The 16,385-nt window shown below is 34.1% G+C and overlaps 2 protein-coding genes across 6 annotated transcripts in view; one reads left to right on the plus strand and one right to left on the minus strand.

The window, feature by feature from the left end:
* Positions 1 to 14,356, minus strand: part of LUBEL (Linear Ubiquitin E3 ligase) — a 32,977-nt gene extending 18,621 nt beyond the window's left edge. For all 4 annotated transcript variants that reach the window (XM_023159344.2, XM_023159342.2, XM_023159343.2 and 1 more), the window contains exons 1-3: positions 14,206 to 14,356; positions 12,042 to 12,128; positions 130 to 295 (exon numbers count right to left, since the gene is read on the minus strand). In XM_023159344.2, the coding sequence (XP_023015112.2) occupies positions 130 to 295; positions 12,042 to 12,128; positions 14,206 to 14,211 (259 nt within the window). In that variant the 5' untranslated portion in view covers positions 14,212 to 14,356. The remainder of the gene's footprint in view (positions 1 to 129; positions 296 to 12,041; positions 12,129 to 14,205) is intronic.
* On the plus strand, positions 2,154 to 7,179 carry LOC111504674 (uncharacterized). 2 transcript variants are annotated; one of them, XM_023159348.2, is made up of 3 exons: positions 2,154 to 2,574; positions 2,636 to 4,270; positions 6,206 to 7,179. In XM_023159348.2, exons 1-2 carry the CDS (start codon positions 2,440 to 2,442, stop codon positions 4,262 to 4,264), a joined length of 1,764 nt encoding a protein of 587 aa, XP_023015116.1. In that variant the 5' UTR covers positions 2,154 to 2,439; the 3' UTR covers positions 4,265 to 4,270; positions 6,206 to 7,179. The 2 variants fall into 2 exon arrangements, with proteins under 2 accessions (XP_023015116.1, XP_023015115.1); XM_023159347.2 differs by having other exon boundaries at positions 2,155 to 2,574; positions 6,238 to 7,179.
* Positions 14,357 to 16,385: the final 2,029 nt, after the last annotated feature.

Below are 16,385 nucleotides of genomic sequence, written 5' to 3' on the forward strand. Positions count from 1 at the left end.
TTTTCAAAATAATCTCTTTTCGAATACTTGAAAATATATAATAAGAAAAGTATATCTGAATTTTAATAATTGATTAGAATTATTTCTTAATTAGAATCTACATCTATGGTGAAGATAAGGATCACCTACTTGTTGTTTTAGCTGATGGAAGTGGTGTATTGCAATATTGTCCGAACTCTATAACTTCATAATCGGGTTCTTGTTTGGCTTTGATTTTATTGCTCGAAGGCTGCATTTTTCTCGATTCCTCTTTTGGTACAGGTGGGGGTGGTATACCACTAGCTCCGGATTTATTCTGTAAATAAAAATAACGGTTTAACACCACAGATTACAGATTTCAGTGTTCTGTGTTTTGTAATTCAACACCAGTAAATCCATTTTAAATAATTCAAATGTTTTGTATACGTTCACTCGGGAGTATAGACACGGCAACTCTCAAAAGATACAAGCGTGTGAATAAGTATGAGTTCTGTGGCTACGGTTCATGGCCATATTAGAATAAACAAATGGTTACTGTTAATTGTAACGTGACTAACAGGACTGTTCGATGCCGTGAAATTCAACTATGCTTGTGTGAATTTAGCAAAATGTTTTCGATAAAATTGCTAAAACAAATCCCGGAAAAATTGAAATATTTGAAACATTATGATGAATGTAATAAATCATGGAAACACATAACATTTTCTATTTACGTTGGATTTAGATACGGATGACCGATGGAATTATATCGTCTCTGTGAACTATTCGCAAAAAATACAAAAGTACCTCATCAAAGATATGAGAATATGATTCTAACAATATTTGAACTATTTTGGTGTACCTTGCTCTAATTTTTATATAGTGTTGTTGATGGTCGGTTCAGCTTGCAGCAATCCTTCAGTACTACAGAAACGATACTGTAGAATGACTGGCTTCAAGTCTGAGGTGAACATGCTGAATAATTTCTTTTGTTAATTCTCAAGACTTTTATTCATTCAATATGTGAACTTTATCGTAAGCAAAACACAAACAACCCTCAAGTTCGCAAGTTTCTTTTTTAAAAGAAAATGACATCTGACACTAAACAATAAATTGATCGCATTGAAATGTGCCTTAAAAGTATGAACGCACGATGCGTCCATTTTTCAACTATAAATTGTAATGTAATGTTCTACATACTCCATGGTTGTTGTGTCCTGTGTCTGTAACTCTGTTGGGCTATGTTCCAAGCTTCGACAGAGGTCAAGAAGGTGAGGTCGATGTGATACATTCTGGTGAGCAAATTATAAAATATTGAGAAGCAAATAAACCCAAATAAAGGATCTCAGAGTTTTATTTGCATGATATGACATAAATTATTTGAGTAATTCGGTCCCAGTATTTTTAATAACTCCAACATTTGATATTATTTAATGTCATCAAGAACGAAATGATTTGTGATAGTATTACAAATAGGGAAAAAATTGTAATCATAGTCCAGTATATGAGTTTAATAAAACTCAACCAATAGCTTTACCTAATTTACAAGCTGGTTACATATGTAATCAACATATAAAATCAATATATCCGTTGAAATTATAAAAAAGTGAGGATTAGGGAGCGCGTATCAGAAACATCAATCATTTCGACTGCTTATAAGCTATTCTGTTCAAGAAGGCTGCTGACTCTAGCCTTTTTTATATTTACATTTTTCCACCTCTCCACTTTCCATGATTGTGTGTCCCTTCTCCCCTCTATGGCATGGCATAGGATAATACCCGGTAAATGTCACATTTTTCTGTCAATTCATCAGCATTGTGCAATATGATATAACTAATTAAATAAGTATATCAATTGATTGAAAAATATGAATAGAGAAATATCTTCAAATATAAACTGCAATACAAAGGGTTTACTTGAACAGGTTTCATATAATGTGGAACAGTAGTTATACTATGAGCTGTTGTTGAAATTTTAGTCAACATTTATAGATACAAAGAATAATGAATAGTCAATCGAGAATGTATCTTTCAATTCAAACTCACAAACTATTGTATAACATGTGATCTACTGTTTTCAATAAACTCTATTTCAACACGAAAAAGAAATGGCAACACTGTCAACTTCTTGTTAGACACCGGAAAAAGAAAGACGAAAAATATTTCTAAAAATAGTTTAATGGAAAAGTATGTGAATTTTTATTTTTAGTTATTTATATTCATAGCTTTGTTATTATGATATGAAAACTGTAGTAATGAGAAGTACCAATACATAGTATATACGAAAGATCTAAATTCCGAGCAGGAATCTGGTTATCTGGCGGTAAAGTTTGAAGGCAGGATATTTCTTGTCTTAGTGTTGGCGACTCTGAGACGGTATTTTTTTCATGTTGTGGTGAGGTGTTTAATATGGCGCACAAGTTGACAAAGCTTTGACAGTTTTATCATAAGAAATATCGTTAAATACTGTTATTTATTTTTCATGACGATGTTCACCTTACCCAATTTTTGTCGCGTGTGTCTGAAGTACGACAAAAATCTAATAGATTTAGGACACATAGAAAACGAACCCAGCGAAACGCTGATGAGCAAGCTACAACTCTGTGTATCAGAAGTGGTGGGTACTTTTTTGTTTTTATTCCGTTAAAAACATGTCATGATTTTTTGTTCGATTGCAGGAATGGACCGTTTTCAAACCTTTGTTATGTCATCCCTGCATAAAACGACTGAACATAGCTTACAGCTTCAAAAAACAATGTGTGCAGTCTGCTGGTGTACTGAAAAATTACGTCGAACTTGTGAAGGAATCTCAGAAGAAGGCTGAATCTCAGAACGCAGTTAAAAGTGAAAACGTAGCCCCCGCGCCTGGTGGGGCCTACATGCTCCTCCCTAACCAAAAATACGTCAAAATTCTAGTTGGTTCACAAAACCAAGTCCCCAATACCTTTCAGAATGTGTTTTTAAATTTAATTCCGGCGACTACGCTTAATTCGGTTCCTCCTCCGCCTGTTCCAACGGAAGTGAAGAGTAAAGACACTAACCAAAACGTATTTCTAAATCTAAACAATACCTTTCAAAAGTTCATACCTGTGCAGCAACCAGTTGAACCTCCTATCCAGAAGAGAGTCCCAGACCCACCGAACCCAGGAAATTTGAATCTCAATCAGCTCCTAACGGAAACCAAAACAGAAGAACTGAGCGTCGAGATTGATCCCACGGTTTTCGGCTTGGAAGAAGATGAAGAAAGCCACGAGGAGGAGGAGGAGGTCAACGACTATGACGAGGTCATCTCGTCGGCCAAAATTACACTGAAAGACTTTAAAACCAATGGAGAAAAAACTCCCAACGGCAAAGAAGACCAAAAACACTATGTTCCTATACTTCCTAAGAACCAGCATGATTTCCTCTCATCCGGTCAACACTTCCTGTTCAGCTCGACGGAAAATGCTGGTGCCTTCGTCTGCGAATCATGCCAAAAACAGTTCACAACTAAAAAACTGCTGAAGGCCCATATCAACCAGTTCCATCTCGGGAAACTTCCGTTTAAGTGCGAGTATTGCTACACGGAGTTCGCGACTAGAGCAGAGTATGACTTGTGCGTGGACGGGCATCGATCTGATAACGAGGCCTTAGATAAATCTCTAACTTTGCAGGACTTTGCTAACTCCTCTCAACAGAGCTTGAATGATTCTCAGTTATCGGAGGTGGAAGCAAACGTACAGCCTACAGAAACGGGAGAATTCGTTTGCGATGTCTGTGGCAGGCCCTTCAACAGTTCGACTGGTCTACTGAGGCACAAGGTGAGGAAACATAATCAGAAAAATAAGAAGAAATACTTCATCAAGGGTATGAAGAATGCGAAATGTGATATTTGCAATAGAGAATTCTCGACGCAATCCTACATGCAGTTGCACAAAAAGTTGCACCTCAGGGACGACATCGGTTATAAATACAAAGTTTTCGGCAAGAGCAAGTACGGGGAGCTTGATGCCGCCGATGAAAAGGAAAAGGTTGAAGAGAAAAAGGGGAAGAACGAAACTCAGGACGATCAACTGGCAGAAAACCTCGACGTCACACCTGATATTTTCACTGAAGAAGATAGGAAATCTGACGAGGACAGTAACAGTAAGGCAGAGTTGAATAACCACGTTTTAGACAAGGATGGCTCGATAAAAATGGAAATTGATGAGGAGGTCTCCAATAATTCAGAGGATAATTCTCAGAACGAAGAGAATTCGAATCCCGAACACTCCAATGCCGAAGATACAAGTGACGAGAAAGGCATAAAAGAGGACGAGAAAGATTAGGCATAGGTGAGACTCTAATTTCATGTGAAAATATTTTGATCTGAGGTTCGATTAAGAATCTATTATTTCTAGGTCACTAGATAGATATTTTTAGGTGGTTCCTTTTTCTCGTGTTGTGTAAATGTAAATTTCAGAATCGAATAAGAGTGGAGTTACTCAATCATTGAGGGGAATAATACAAGAATTATAATAGTTTTTTCATTATTCATATTACAAAAAACAGTTGGCTAATAATTTTTGTTAAATTAGATCATAAAACCACCAAATAAGTGAGTACTATTTTGAGAGAGCTTGTGATATTTTATGCAAATGGATCACAGGAGGCAAAAAATTCATGGACAAGTCAAATCATGAGCAAAAGAATATGATGTATCCAGCAAGGGACTTGTAAAAACTGGTACAGGCCACAAGAATGTTAGATTGATTGTTATGAAAAATGCAGTCCATGAAGCTAGTGTTTTCTGGAGACTTGGAGAAATGAACAAGTCAGACAGCGCTTATGTACTTACTAGAAAAAAGTACCATTTCAATATCAGCAGGGGAAAATGTTTCTCATTCAAAGAAGAATACTGACGCATTACTTGGTGAAAATCAGTAAGACCATTTATGAGTATAATTACATTCTTACAAGAGAATTTAAAGAATTTAAGCCAAGGCAGGTCCATGTATTTTTTTATCACGAAATTGGGTTCTACTTGAAAATATTCTATCTGTATCCAGAAATTTGTTATCTTTTTGAAGATTTGTTGTGGTGAGTCAAAAAAGACATCTGTTGAAACAACATGGTATATTTAAAAAATGGAAAAATTTAAAATCGGAGCATTTTAATTGGTTTTTTTGTAATCTATAACTATATATATATATATATATATATATATATATATATATATATATATATATATTGACTTGTTCTATGTCATCATGTCATGATCGTTATAAACGATCAGATATTATTATTATTATAAACAGTGACAGATTTTCCTAACTTTGTTTTAAATTGTTTTTTTTAGACTCTCGATGCAAGTATTTTTGTTTATTTCAATTAGATCAAGCAACTTTATACTTCCTTTTACGAAATACTGCTGAGAAGGTAATGTCAGCTCTGAAAGTTTACAAATCATCTACGAGGGCTGTTAAAAAAAAGGTGAATGTTCAAATTTTGCAGACTACGTACATTCGATTCGCGTGATGAATTATGGGTGTATCGTTATGATATCGAAACCAAAGTCCAATCGTCCCAATGGAAGAACCCAGGAGAGCCAAGACGGAAGAAAGCACTCCAACTTTGATCGAATGTCAAAGTTTTGCTATATGTTTTCTTCGATTACCTTGACATAGTGCATCAAGAGTTCTTGCCTCATGGTCGTACGGTCAATAAGGGGTATTATCTTGAAGTTATGTGCCGCTAGCTTTTTGAAAAACAATTCATGGCTTTTGCATCACGATAATGCACCTGCTCACTCTTAATTGCTTGTTCCTAATTTTTTCTCCAAAAACAATACGTTATTCTTGCCGCAGCCATCGTATTCACCAGATTTGGCCCCTAGCGGCTTTTTCCTTTTCCCAAGATTAAAGAGACCCGTGAACTCGCACACGTGTATTATATCTGAGGTGGACTACTTTGAAGGAGACAAAATGGAAATGGGTAAATTAATAAATATTTTTTGAGAAAAATGAAAATTCACCGTATTTTTCAACAGACCTTGTATATCATTCGGTGCATTATTCTTCAAGTGTGTATGTATAATTGACCAATGTCAATTGAAAAATGTTTTGCTTTATCTGTATTGAAGAAACATTTCTCAAGTTTCCCTTACATAATTTGTTACAATACTAATTTTTCAATGATTGAGATCTTCAAGATACTGCAAAAATCCACATTTTTTATTTAAATGCTGTGAAATCAAAGATTGTATCATTTTTAAAAATTTTTTTTTCAAGGTAATTGAAAGTATGTTCTTGAAATTCAACAGATTCCAGCGGAGCTCTCACGCTTGTGTATGCCGGGAATGTGCTTCTTGGGATGAACTGAGCTTTCTCGAATTTGCATTTGAAAAATGCTGCCGAGACATTGTACAAAGGATATATTAGGAATGAAAAATTGTTATAGTTTATTGTCGGTTATTCACTCGATGAAAAGATGCCTTGTATTATATTAATGCATTCCCAGTTTGTATTGAATTGAATTTTCTTGATGCTGTGAATCGATATCTTAGTCTTTGATGGAGTTTCTGGATGTCCATCTTCCAGGAAAATGGTTTTCATTGCGAAAAAGTGTTGAATTTTCGAACATACGAAACTCTCGACTCGAATTCGCAGAGTTCATGAAGGAAGAAATCTGAAAGAGTTTGGTATGTAGGGAGGGCGTGAGTAGTTCATTTTTCTCTATTAGTCGCAACAATCTTGATATTGTAATTGTTTAATGAAAATCATATTATTTGATTGCACTTATTGAGTAGACTGTAATTTAGTTTTATTATTAGCTTGCTGCATCTCTTTTACGGTTAGATTTATTTTAAATACATTAAGATTTTATATACCTTCATAGTAATAAGACAGGTTTATACATATGTAATGTATATAATTTTTTTGCTTTTTATCAATTATTGTAAATTCACTTGTGAGCAGAGGACTGTGCGTTTTGGAATCGACTGACTTCTAGCCTTTACCATATCTGCATCAGGCGGCAACGTTTTTTTTTCTTTGAAATTTCGACCAGCACGTTGTTGTCTGATCGGAAAATCCATTTTTTCCTAACATTCTGATAGCAGTATTTATTAATATAATGGTTACTGAATCTGCGTTATTTTTTTTGTCATATATCTAGATATATATGTAACTACAAGTAAACACAAACGATGATTCAATCAGACTTTTGTTTGTGCAGTGATGAAATATACATAATTTTTGAGAAATGTTTGAGTATTTATTCAGATTTTCTTATGGAACTTGCTCTATTCATTTCCAACTATGTTCACCAGCGAAAGGAATTTGTTAAATTTTATTCACCCATAAATTCCACATGTGCAATTAGGATATAAAATTAAATAAATTTTATGTATAATTATCGCTACAGCCTTTAAAGACTGCTTGATCTCTGTTAAAGTATGGAGTGTTTCTGCCCTGCTTGGGGATTTGTTCACGAGAATCATTTCAGCATGTTCCTGCTGCTGGGTGAACGTGAAACATGTACGAGACTAATCTCTATAAGGTATCTTGCATAAATGTATGTCGGACATAATTCAATGTCCAGAGTGGTATTAGCTGGGAAAGTAGTTGTTTTTCGCCATGCATTTACTAAGACTTACGGTGTAGGTAGTTCTGGTGTTTATCAGACGTTTGATTGAGTCAATCATAAAATTTTATTAAAGAAACTTCATAAATATGGATGTAGAGGTGTAACGAACACTTGGTTCGAATCGTACCTTTCAGGTCGGAGTCAATTGGTGAGGACAACGGAACTCTCGGAGAACAGGCCATTGAATCTGGTGTGCCACAGGGTTCTGTGTTAGGCCCTATTCTGTTTCTGCTATATATGAATGACATATCTATGATTAACATATCTGATAGTTTCGCTCTATTCGCGGATGATACTACAATATTTTTGGAAAGAAAAAACTCAATGCAGCTAATTAAAATAATATCATCCGACTTGAAGAAGGTGAAGAGCTGGTGCGATACAAATTTACTCTCTGTAAATGCATCCAAAACGAATATAATATCATTCAAATGTTCGCTTGATGACATTTCAATAGACGCTGATGTATTACAAAATTTCTCGGTGTATTCATTGATAATGGGCTGAAATTTGATGAGCACCTTAAACAACTGAAGAGTAAGATCTCCTCAGGATGTTATGCAGTTAGAGTGGTTTCAAATGAGTTAGGTTCCCATGTTGCAAAGACCGTTTACCATGCACTTATTGAATTTCGATTACGTTATGGAATACCTTTTTGGGGAGCATGCAACTCATTCCTTCTCTCTTCTGTATTGATACTACAGAAGAGGGCACTAAGATGTCTCTGTAAAGTAATACCTTTAGACTTCCCATCCCAACTTCGAATTTAATCAAGGATTCCATGTACTACAATGGTGGTAAATTGTTCAATCATTTACCATTAGAAATGAGATCTGCAAATTTAAGCAATGTTCATTTCAAAAAAGCAGTGAAGAACCTACTTGTGGATAGACCCTATTATAGTTTGGAAGAGTATTTTAACGAATCCTTTTAATAATATATTAGCAATATATTACTAAAATTTTTACTACTATTGTACTATCAATTTATACATGGTGGTATTTTATCTATACATTTTTAGAACTTTTTTTTTATATTTTACGTTTATACATTTTTGGAACTTTTTTATATCTACATTTATACTTTTTTAGTACTTTTTTTATTATAAATCCCCTTTATTTAGCAATGAAACTGCTAATACAATACATTTCATAAATGACCTGTCTGAATTCTTTTCTGAGTGTCACATAACCATGTTTGCGGATGACACTGCAATTACTGTGGCCGACAAAAACGAAGTTGAGTTGTCAGACAAAATAAATAAAATGATAGATAAATTCAGTGCTTGGTGTCAACGCAACAAACTTATTCTGAATAAATCTAAATCTGTTTCAATGAAATCATTTATTAGGAAAAATTTCAGCAGTGACTCTTCCACAATAAATGGTATTCGATCTTCCAGCGAAGTCTTGTTTTTAGGAACGTCTTTAGACGAAAATTTGACCTGGAGCGGTCATATTCAGAAGGTCTGCAACAAACTCAATTCCGCATATTACTCAATCAAACAATTGAAAAACACTCTAGATAATTTTGGATTGATGAATGTCTATTTTTCTATGGCTTATTCTCACATCAGCTTTAATATCATTTCTTGGGGATGTGCAAGGGAATTTCCACGAGTTTTTGTTGCTCAGAAAAGATTGCTGAGACTAATTTTTAATATAGATTTTCAAGATAGTTGTAGACCAATTTTCTTAAGAGAGGGCCTATTGACGGCACCTTCTTTATTTATCTTGAAGTGTGTCACTTTTGCCCGTAACAATATAACTGAATTTGTCACAAATGCGGATATACATGGTAGAGACACACGTCATGGGAAACTGTTAAGAACCCCCTCACACAAAACGGCTCACTTTAGATGCTCCCCACTATTTAATACAACAAACTGTTATAATAACTTGCCGGCATCTATTAGGAAAATCGAGTCAGATAAACTTTTTAAAATTGAGGTGAAGAAACTTCTCTTGCAGAAGTGTTACTACAGTCTTGAGGAATTCTTGCACGACACTTTTTCATGACATTTTGAGAGTATTTGCTAGAGCTTCTCCGATTTTTTATACAATACTTCTCTATTTTGTGAAAGTTTGTGGACGTGAACCACATTTATTGTTTTTGTATTGTTCAACTTCTGTAGTTTTATTTTGTTTTTTAATTATGACTTAGCACATGTACTCAATGTACCAAAGTGTCAAATAAATAAATCTATAATCAAATACGACACCACAATGTGTTAGTCAACTAAACTCAGGAATAAAATTTCAAAGTATGAGTACTACAATAAATATACAACATCTACTTAAAATATCACGGTTGTTAGTCAATATAAAACACAAACAAAATACAAATATAGAATACAAAAAAAAAGTTTATATAGTCAAAATGTATATTATATAAAGACTAGTTCATTCACCCAATAGATGACTCTTCAACTTTTTTTTGAATAATGCAAGAGTGCTACATTCTTTAATATTTTTGTTCAAACTATTAAAAGCTAACATTCCTGCATGGTAAATGGATTTCTCAGTACACTTTTTATTTTTAACTCCTACATTTGTTATTGCGCGTTCTTGTATTATAGTGATGATGATTCTCATTGTATTCAATGTGCCTACTCAGGTATGTCGGTGATAGGTGATTATTCATTTTATATATCATTATCATTGTATAGTAATATATGAGATCTGTCACAGCCATCCATTGCAATTCCTTCAGCATTGCTTTGATTGGTGTCTCTCTTGGTTTTCTTAATATGATCCTCATGGCTCGGTTTTGCTGTTTTTGTAATCTATCCATTTCATTTTTATTGGCATTATATATTATCGATGCACAAAATATAAAATGTGGTAATATAAGTGTGTTATATATTATAATTTTTGTAGATTTTGTAAGTGTTGGCGAAATCCTTCCTAGAAAGCTAACATTTCTTGAGATACTTTTTGTTACCTCTTGTACGTGTTCTTTGAATGTTGAGCCTCTATCAATTAAGACTCCAAGATATTTCGTCGCACTAACGGTTTCTATTTCTATATTATCAATATGGATATTTAAATGTCTGCTGTCAAGTTCATGATATCCCGTTTTATTAGTAAATAACATGAATTTTGATTTATTACCATTTAATTTCAATACATTATAACTACACCACCGACTTATTTCTTGTAGTTCACTATTCATTGTATCTATCAAATGTTCCACATCATGTGCACAGTAATATACAAGTGTGTCATCAGCAAAGAGATAAATTTTACACTTGTCTACCTCATTAACAATATCATTTATATATATTAGGAATAAGAGTGGTCCTAGTGTACTGCCCTGAGGTACTCCGTTGTTATTGACAATTTCACAGGACGTTACATTATTAAGTTTTGTTACTTGTCTTCTACTATTTAGGTAATCTTCAAACCATTTATAGACTGTACTGGATATTCCATAATTTCTCAATTTAAGCAGGAGTCTTTTCCTATTTACTGTCTCAAAGGCTCTTTTCAAATCTAAGTAAACTGCTCCTACATTCATATTTCGATCTGTCCACATTTTCCAGTCAAATAAAACACTTTGGACCGCTGTTTCGCAATTATGCCCAGTTCTAAAACCTGATTGATTTTCAGTTAGAATACTATTACTATTTAAAAAATTTAACATTTGTACATAGACAACTTTCTCAATTAGTTTTTCCATTGCCAACAAAGTATTTATTGGTCGCATATCACTGGCTTTACTTGTATTCCTTACTTTTGGAACTGGAATTATTGTTGATACTTTCAGCATCAACATTGTATTTCTTAGACTTTGTTAATAAGATGCAAATATTCGGACAATAAAGTATATTTTGATTTGATTTAATCTCAGTTGAGCTGAAAAATTCGTAAGCTAACACATAAAAACATTTTTTTGATAAAATTCAATTTTATTATTCAATATAGTTGCCTTGGAAGGGCGATACGACGATTATAGCGGTCATACAAGTTTTTTTTTCGACAAAAAGGAATGCTTTATTAACACACGAAATTCGTAGATAGTATTTTTGATTTTCATCAAGTAAGTGAATTTACTTTCAACGGAAAACGTGAAATATTAAACTATGGAAAGGTCTTGATGTAAATATGATAATATTTGGTTATTTGTAACAATATTAAAAATGTTTGTACATTAGGATTATCCTACCTTAAAATAAATACAGCATAAATAAAATACTGACTATAATAAACCCTGAAAACTTATATCTCTGACTTCTGTGGTGCAAAATATTCTACTGCTGTGAATATATTATTTTCATTCAGAAAACTTTTCAGTCTGCCTTCTAAATAAAAAAAAAATTAACCCTATGAGTGCTTGTGCTGGCTTTACCTTTAGAAAAAAATAATATGCATGTATTCATTATGTAGCATTTGAAAAATTTTTAAACTTCGTGGTATGATGAAAACTTTTTTTTTTATTTAAAACAGATCAAAGAAAAAATCATCTCAACAGACTTACCACCCATTGCGGCATATTTCTTGCTAATCTCAAACGAGTTGATGGATTTGAAATGGCCATAGGCCTCCATTTGTTGTCACTCTTGTTCTGCAAAATATATAATCAAGTGAATATTTTGCCAGAAAATTCTATCAGAACTGTAAGGATCAAGTTTGATTTTATCGTTATGATGAAAACGATAAAAGTTTACATTTTAAGACACCAGGTCAGTTCAAAAAATAAATTGAATGTTTAAATTTCGCGGGCTACGTACATTATATACATGTATGTTATGTAATATATGTTCACAGTTTCAGCTGTTTAGTTTGTTGGTGAGAGGCATAAACGTTAGAAGTATTCGGCGATTTTCTGCTATCGATAAAAATGAGTTTGCATCAAATTTTGTGTGAAAAATTGAATTAGGTGCTCGAAAACACTTTAAATGTTGACACTGGCAAATTGCCGAAAAGGCAGAGCCATAAGAAGAAGAAGAAATGTTGACAGTGACATACGGTGAATGCACCCTGAGTCAGAAAAATGTTTACAATTGGAACAAGGTTTTCACAGAAGGTCGGGAGATGTGAATGACGACGCTCGCTGTGTACGCCCTAGCACAACAAAAACAGTTAAAAATGTTGAGTAAGTGAAGAAAATTGTTATGGAGAATCGCCAAATCACTATTGGAGAAGTTGCTGAGGATGTTAGCTTATCGGTTGGCTTGTGCCATGCAATTCTTTTCGTAAATTTTGGTTATGAAGCATGTGGCAGCAAAGTTCCAAAACTGCTGAGTTGAGCATCGCTCAGGAATTGTTAAATGACGTCAACTGCGGTCCAGATTTGCTTATGAGAGTCATAACTGGTGACGAAACATGGGTATATGGTTATGACATCGAAACAGTCCAATTGTTCCTATGGAAGAGCCAAGACCAAATAAGCACGCCAAGTTCAAGCAAATGTCATGGTTTTGTGACTGTTTTCTTCGATTACCGTGGCGTAGTGCGTCAGGAGTTCTTGACGTTATGCTAGAAGCAAATCGAAGAAAACGTCCGGTATTGTGGAAAACACAATCCATGGTTTTTGCATCAAGATAATGTACCTGCTCACTCATTATTGCTTGTTCGTAATATTTCGGCCAAAAACGACACCTTATCCATCGTATTCATCAGATTTGGCCCCCGCGACTTTTTCCTGTTATCAAGATTGAAGAGTCCCATAAAAGGACGGCGTTTTGCGACGAATGAGGAGATAAAAACCGAATCACTAAGAAGACACCAAAAAGTGCATATCAGAACTACTTTGAGGATAGGAAAAGCGCTGGCACAAGCATTATATCTGAGGGGAAATTGATGAATAAATACATATTTTTTGAGAAAAATGAAAATTGAACAGGCCTCTTATAAGGGATGGAACCGTTTCTCCAAAGATGTTACATTTAGGAAATTTCAGTTTTGATTTCCAAAAATCACGTGCTGTATGGTGTCCACCTTTTACAAATGTTCAAAATAATAAAAAAGGTGTATAAATACTCTTGAGCATTCGATCTAAGAGAATTGTTTCTTTCCTGGAACATTATTTTTATACAAGAAATATATTCGTCGTAAGAAGAATGAATAATAATATAATAAATATGTATGCTTTATTATTTAAAGAGTTGATATTATTGACAATGTTAAGAAGAATGATAGTGTTTTATTAGGAAAAATATCAATAAGGGAAGGTGTGCGAATATTCGAGATGTAATAAATAGAAATATTGCGGATTGGAAAGATGTTTGTTCAACTTTTCCATGAAATGATAAGTTGCTTTCAGTGTTTTGACGTCAATTAGCAAACTTTTATAGAATTATGAGTAAATGGATGTTCTAATTCTAGTCGTGAAATAAATATAATCCACTTTCTCAAGGCCTCCTCTATAAATATGAACCTGCATCTCCTATATTTCGAGAACATGGATCGTCTTCCGGGTTGTTTTTCCAAACAAATCGGAATCAACAATAACACGTTTTTTTTTTATAAATAACGTTCGAGTTACATAATCGGCCTCATCTAATACACATTACAAACGCCCGTGAAACGTTGGCTTTCTCGACGGGGAGGAAATATTTTTTCGAAAATACGACGTGAGCGCTGTTTATTTTTTCATAAACAAACGGTTACAGGCAGAACTAAAAATACAACCCACTTACATTCATGGTGGCAAAAATATCCCGGGAGAGGAAGAAAAACTTGCTAAAACCCGATGCACATAATCACAGATACTTAAAACTGAGCCGCACGTTGCGTTGATTATCTCGGTGACTGGCCACCAGTCTAATATTAGGCTGGCCGCTTTGACACTTTGCCAAATCGGAACGGTATAAATAAGTATGCATTCTTGGACTTTGTCGGATCCTGCTGGCTCGCACTATAAGGACGGACAACTAGGAAAAATTTTTGTCGGGCGCTTGCCCTTTTATGCGCTACCGGGGATACACAAAAGTTATAGCTATTGGTAAATAATTGATTTTTACGAAGGCACTGAAGAGCCACAGCATTTTTATTTTATATTCGGCAGTTCATACCGTCGATTATCTGTAATCGATAGTTGAATCTGTAGATTAACTACGTGTATGACGGCCATTTTAAACTGTCGATTAGCTACAATCGACAGTTCAAAATGACTCTAATCTATAATTCCATGCCCCCTCCCGGATTGAGTGCCCTCAGTTGAAATCTTCCACACACGGTTAATGTGTGCAGAACATTCCATCTCGTCCATTAACTCCCGCTCCTCCGTAGTGGACCTCAACTTACTGATGGCATTTCAGCAAGATTGACATCTGGTCTTCTTTGGTCGAAAGTCAGCATCTAGGTGCTTTTACTTTCTGATCTGTTGCATCTATAATCAACAATTCAAAAAGACGTTCATTTATCATCGATAGTTCAAACTGTTGATTAGCAGAGATAGATAGATAGATAATTTTTATTCATCCATGAAGCTTTACACAGTGCAGTACAGTATTAAAACTTATCAAACTAGTCAATTAAATATAACATGATCAAACACAACATAAATGAATGGTTAATAGATTTACATATCAGAATTATTGATAGCAATAATAGACGATGAGCTACAATCGACAGTTGAAACTGTCGATTATCCCAGTTCAAATCAGAAAAAAAAAATCGGGCGCTTTCCCTTTTCTGCACTACGGGGTTTATACAAAAATTATAATTATACGGTTCAAAATGATCATTGGTACAATCGATGGTATCGATTATGTATAATCGACATCTCAAACTCAATCAATCATTAATTTATTCCTGTGGAACTTACAAAGTTAGATGATTATTTACTATTCGAAACTAGGAAAACTGTTTTTAGGGCACTCGCTCGTTTCTTCACTATGGGGGATATACAAAAATTATAATTATACAGTTCAATCGACGGTTAAACTGTCGATTGGCTACAAACGACGGTTTAAAGTATCGATTATCTTAGTTCAAACTAGAAGACATTTTTCTCGGGTGCTTGCTCTTTTATGCATTACGGGGGATATGTCAAAAATTCAATTATACCTACGGGATGAAAATTGGGGATTGATGAATAATTGATATTTACGAAGGCGCTGAGAAGCAATTTAAACTGTTGACCGGGAATATATAAAAATTATAAATATACCTACGAGGTGGAAATTGAGAAAGGGTAAATAATAATTGATATTCACGAAAGAGCTTTGTAAATAACACTATCACTAATACTTTTCTCTAGTTTTGTTTCAGGAGATAAAAAACAAATTTTTCAAATTCTAGATTTTCAAAACTGTCTAAGAGAATGTTGTCATGTACCGGCCTCAACAATTTTATTTATTTCATGTTTATTCTGCGGTTGTCTTCTATAATGTTAAATGTTACTAGATTTATCTGGTCTACGAAACCAAATATGTAAAGTATGATCCTTGAAACAAGTTTGTATTGTCCGCATAGTATGGCCAATATACATACTTTTTCTCGCACTGTTCACATCTTATTTCGTAAATTCTAAATTTTTCCATCCGCTTTCATCATCCTAGTTTAACACTAGTTGGCGTGTACAAACAGTTTTGAAAGCGACTTGTATATATAACTTTTTTTGGTGTATTTCGATTCATATGGAAGAACCATCTTTGAAGAATCTCTCAATTTTCATTACCCAATTACATTGTAGACTATGTCTGAAGTATAACCGGTAGTTTCAGTCATTTCCTTGATAACTTTTTGTCAGTACCGAATCCACCCTAAAATGTTTGCGAATCTTCGTCAATTTTCGGTATTTTATGAATTGAAAAATGTTTGGAATGCTGATCAGTAAAAGTAACGCTTATCCCGCTTCACCATCTGCCAAAAG

This window comes from Leptinotarsa decemlineata, unplaced genomic scaffold, assembly GCF_025532065.1.
Source record: "Leptinotarsa decemlineata unplaced genomic scaffold, Ldec_3_MD MMD2_tig00000232_RagTag_RagTag, whole genome shotgun sequence".
Taxonomy (NCBI): domain Eukaryota; kingdom Metazoa; phylum Arthropoda; class Insecta; order Coleoptera; family Chrysomelidae; genus Leptinotarsa; species Leptinotarsa decemlineata.

Excerpts from the sequence above, each read along its gene's own strand:
- LOC111504674 (XM_023159348.2), top strand. The coding sequence starts at position 2,440 with ATGACGATGTTCACCTTACCCAATTTTTGTCGCGTGTGTCTGAAGTAC. Across the intron at positions 2,575-2,635 it reads AACTCTGTGTATCAGAAGTG|GAATGGACCGTTTTCAAACC; the intron begins GTGGGTACTTTT and ends GTTCGATTGCAG.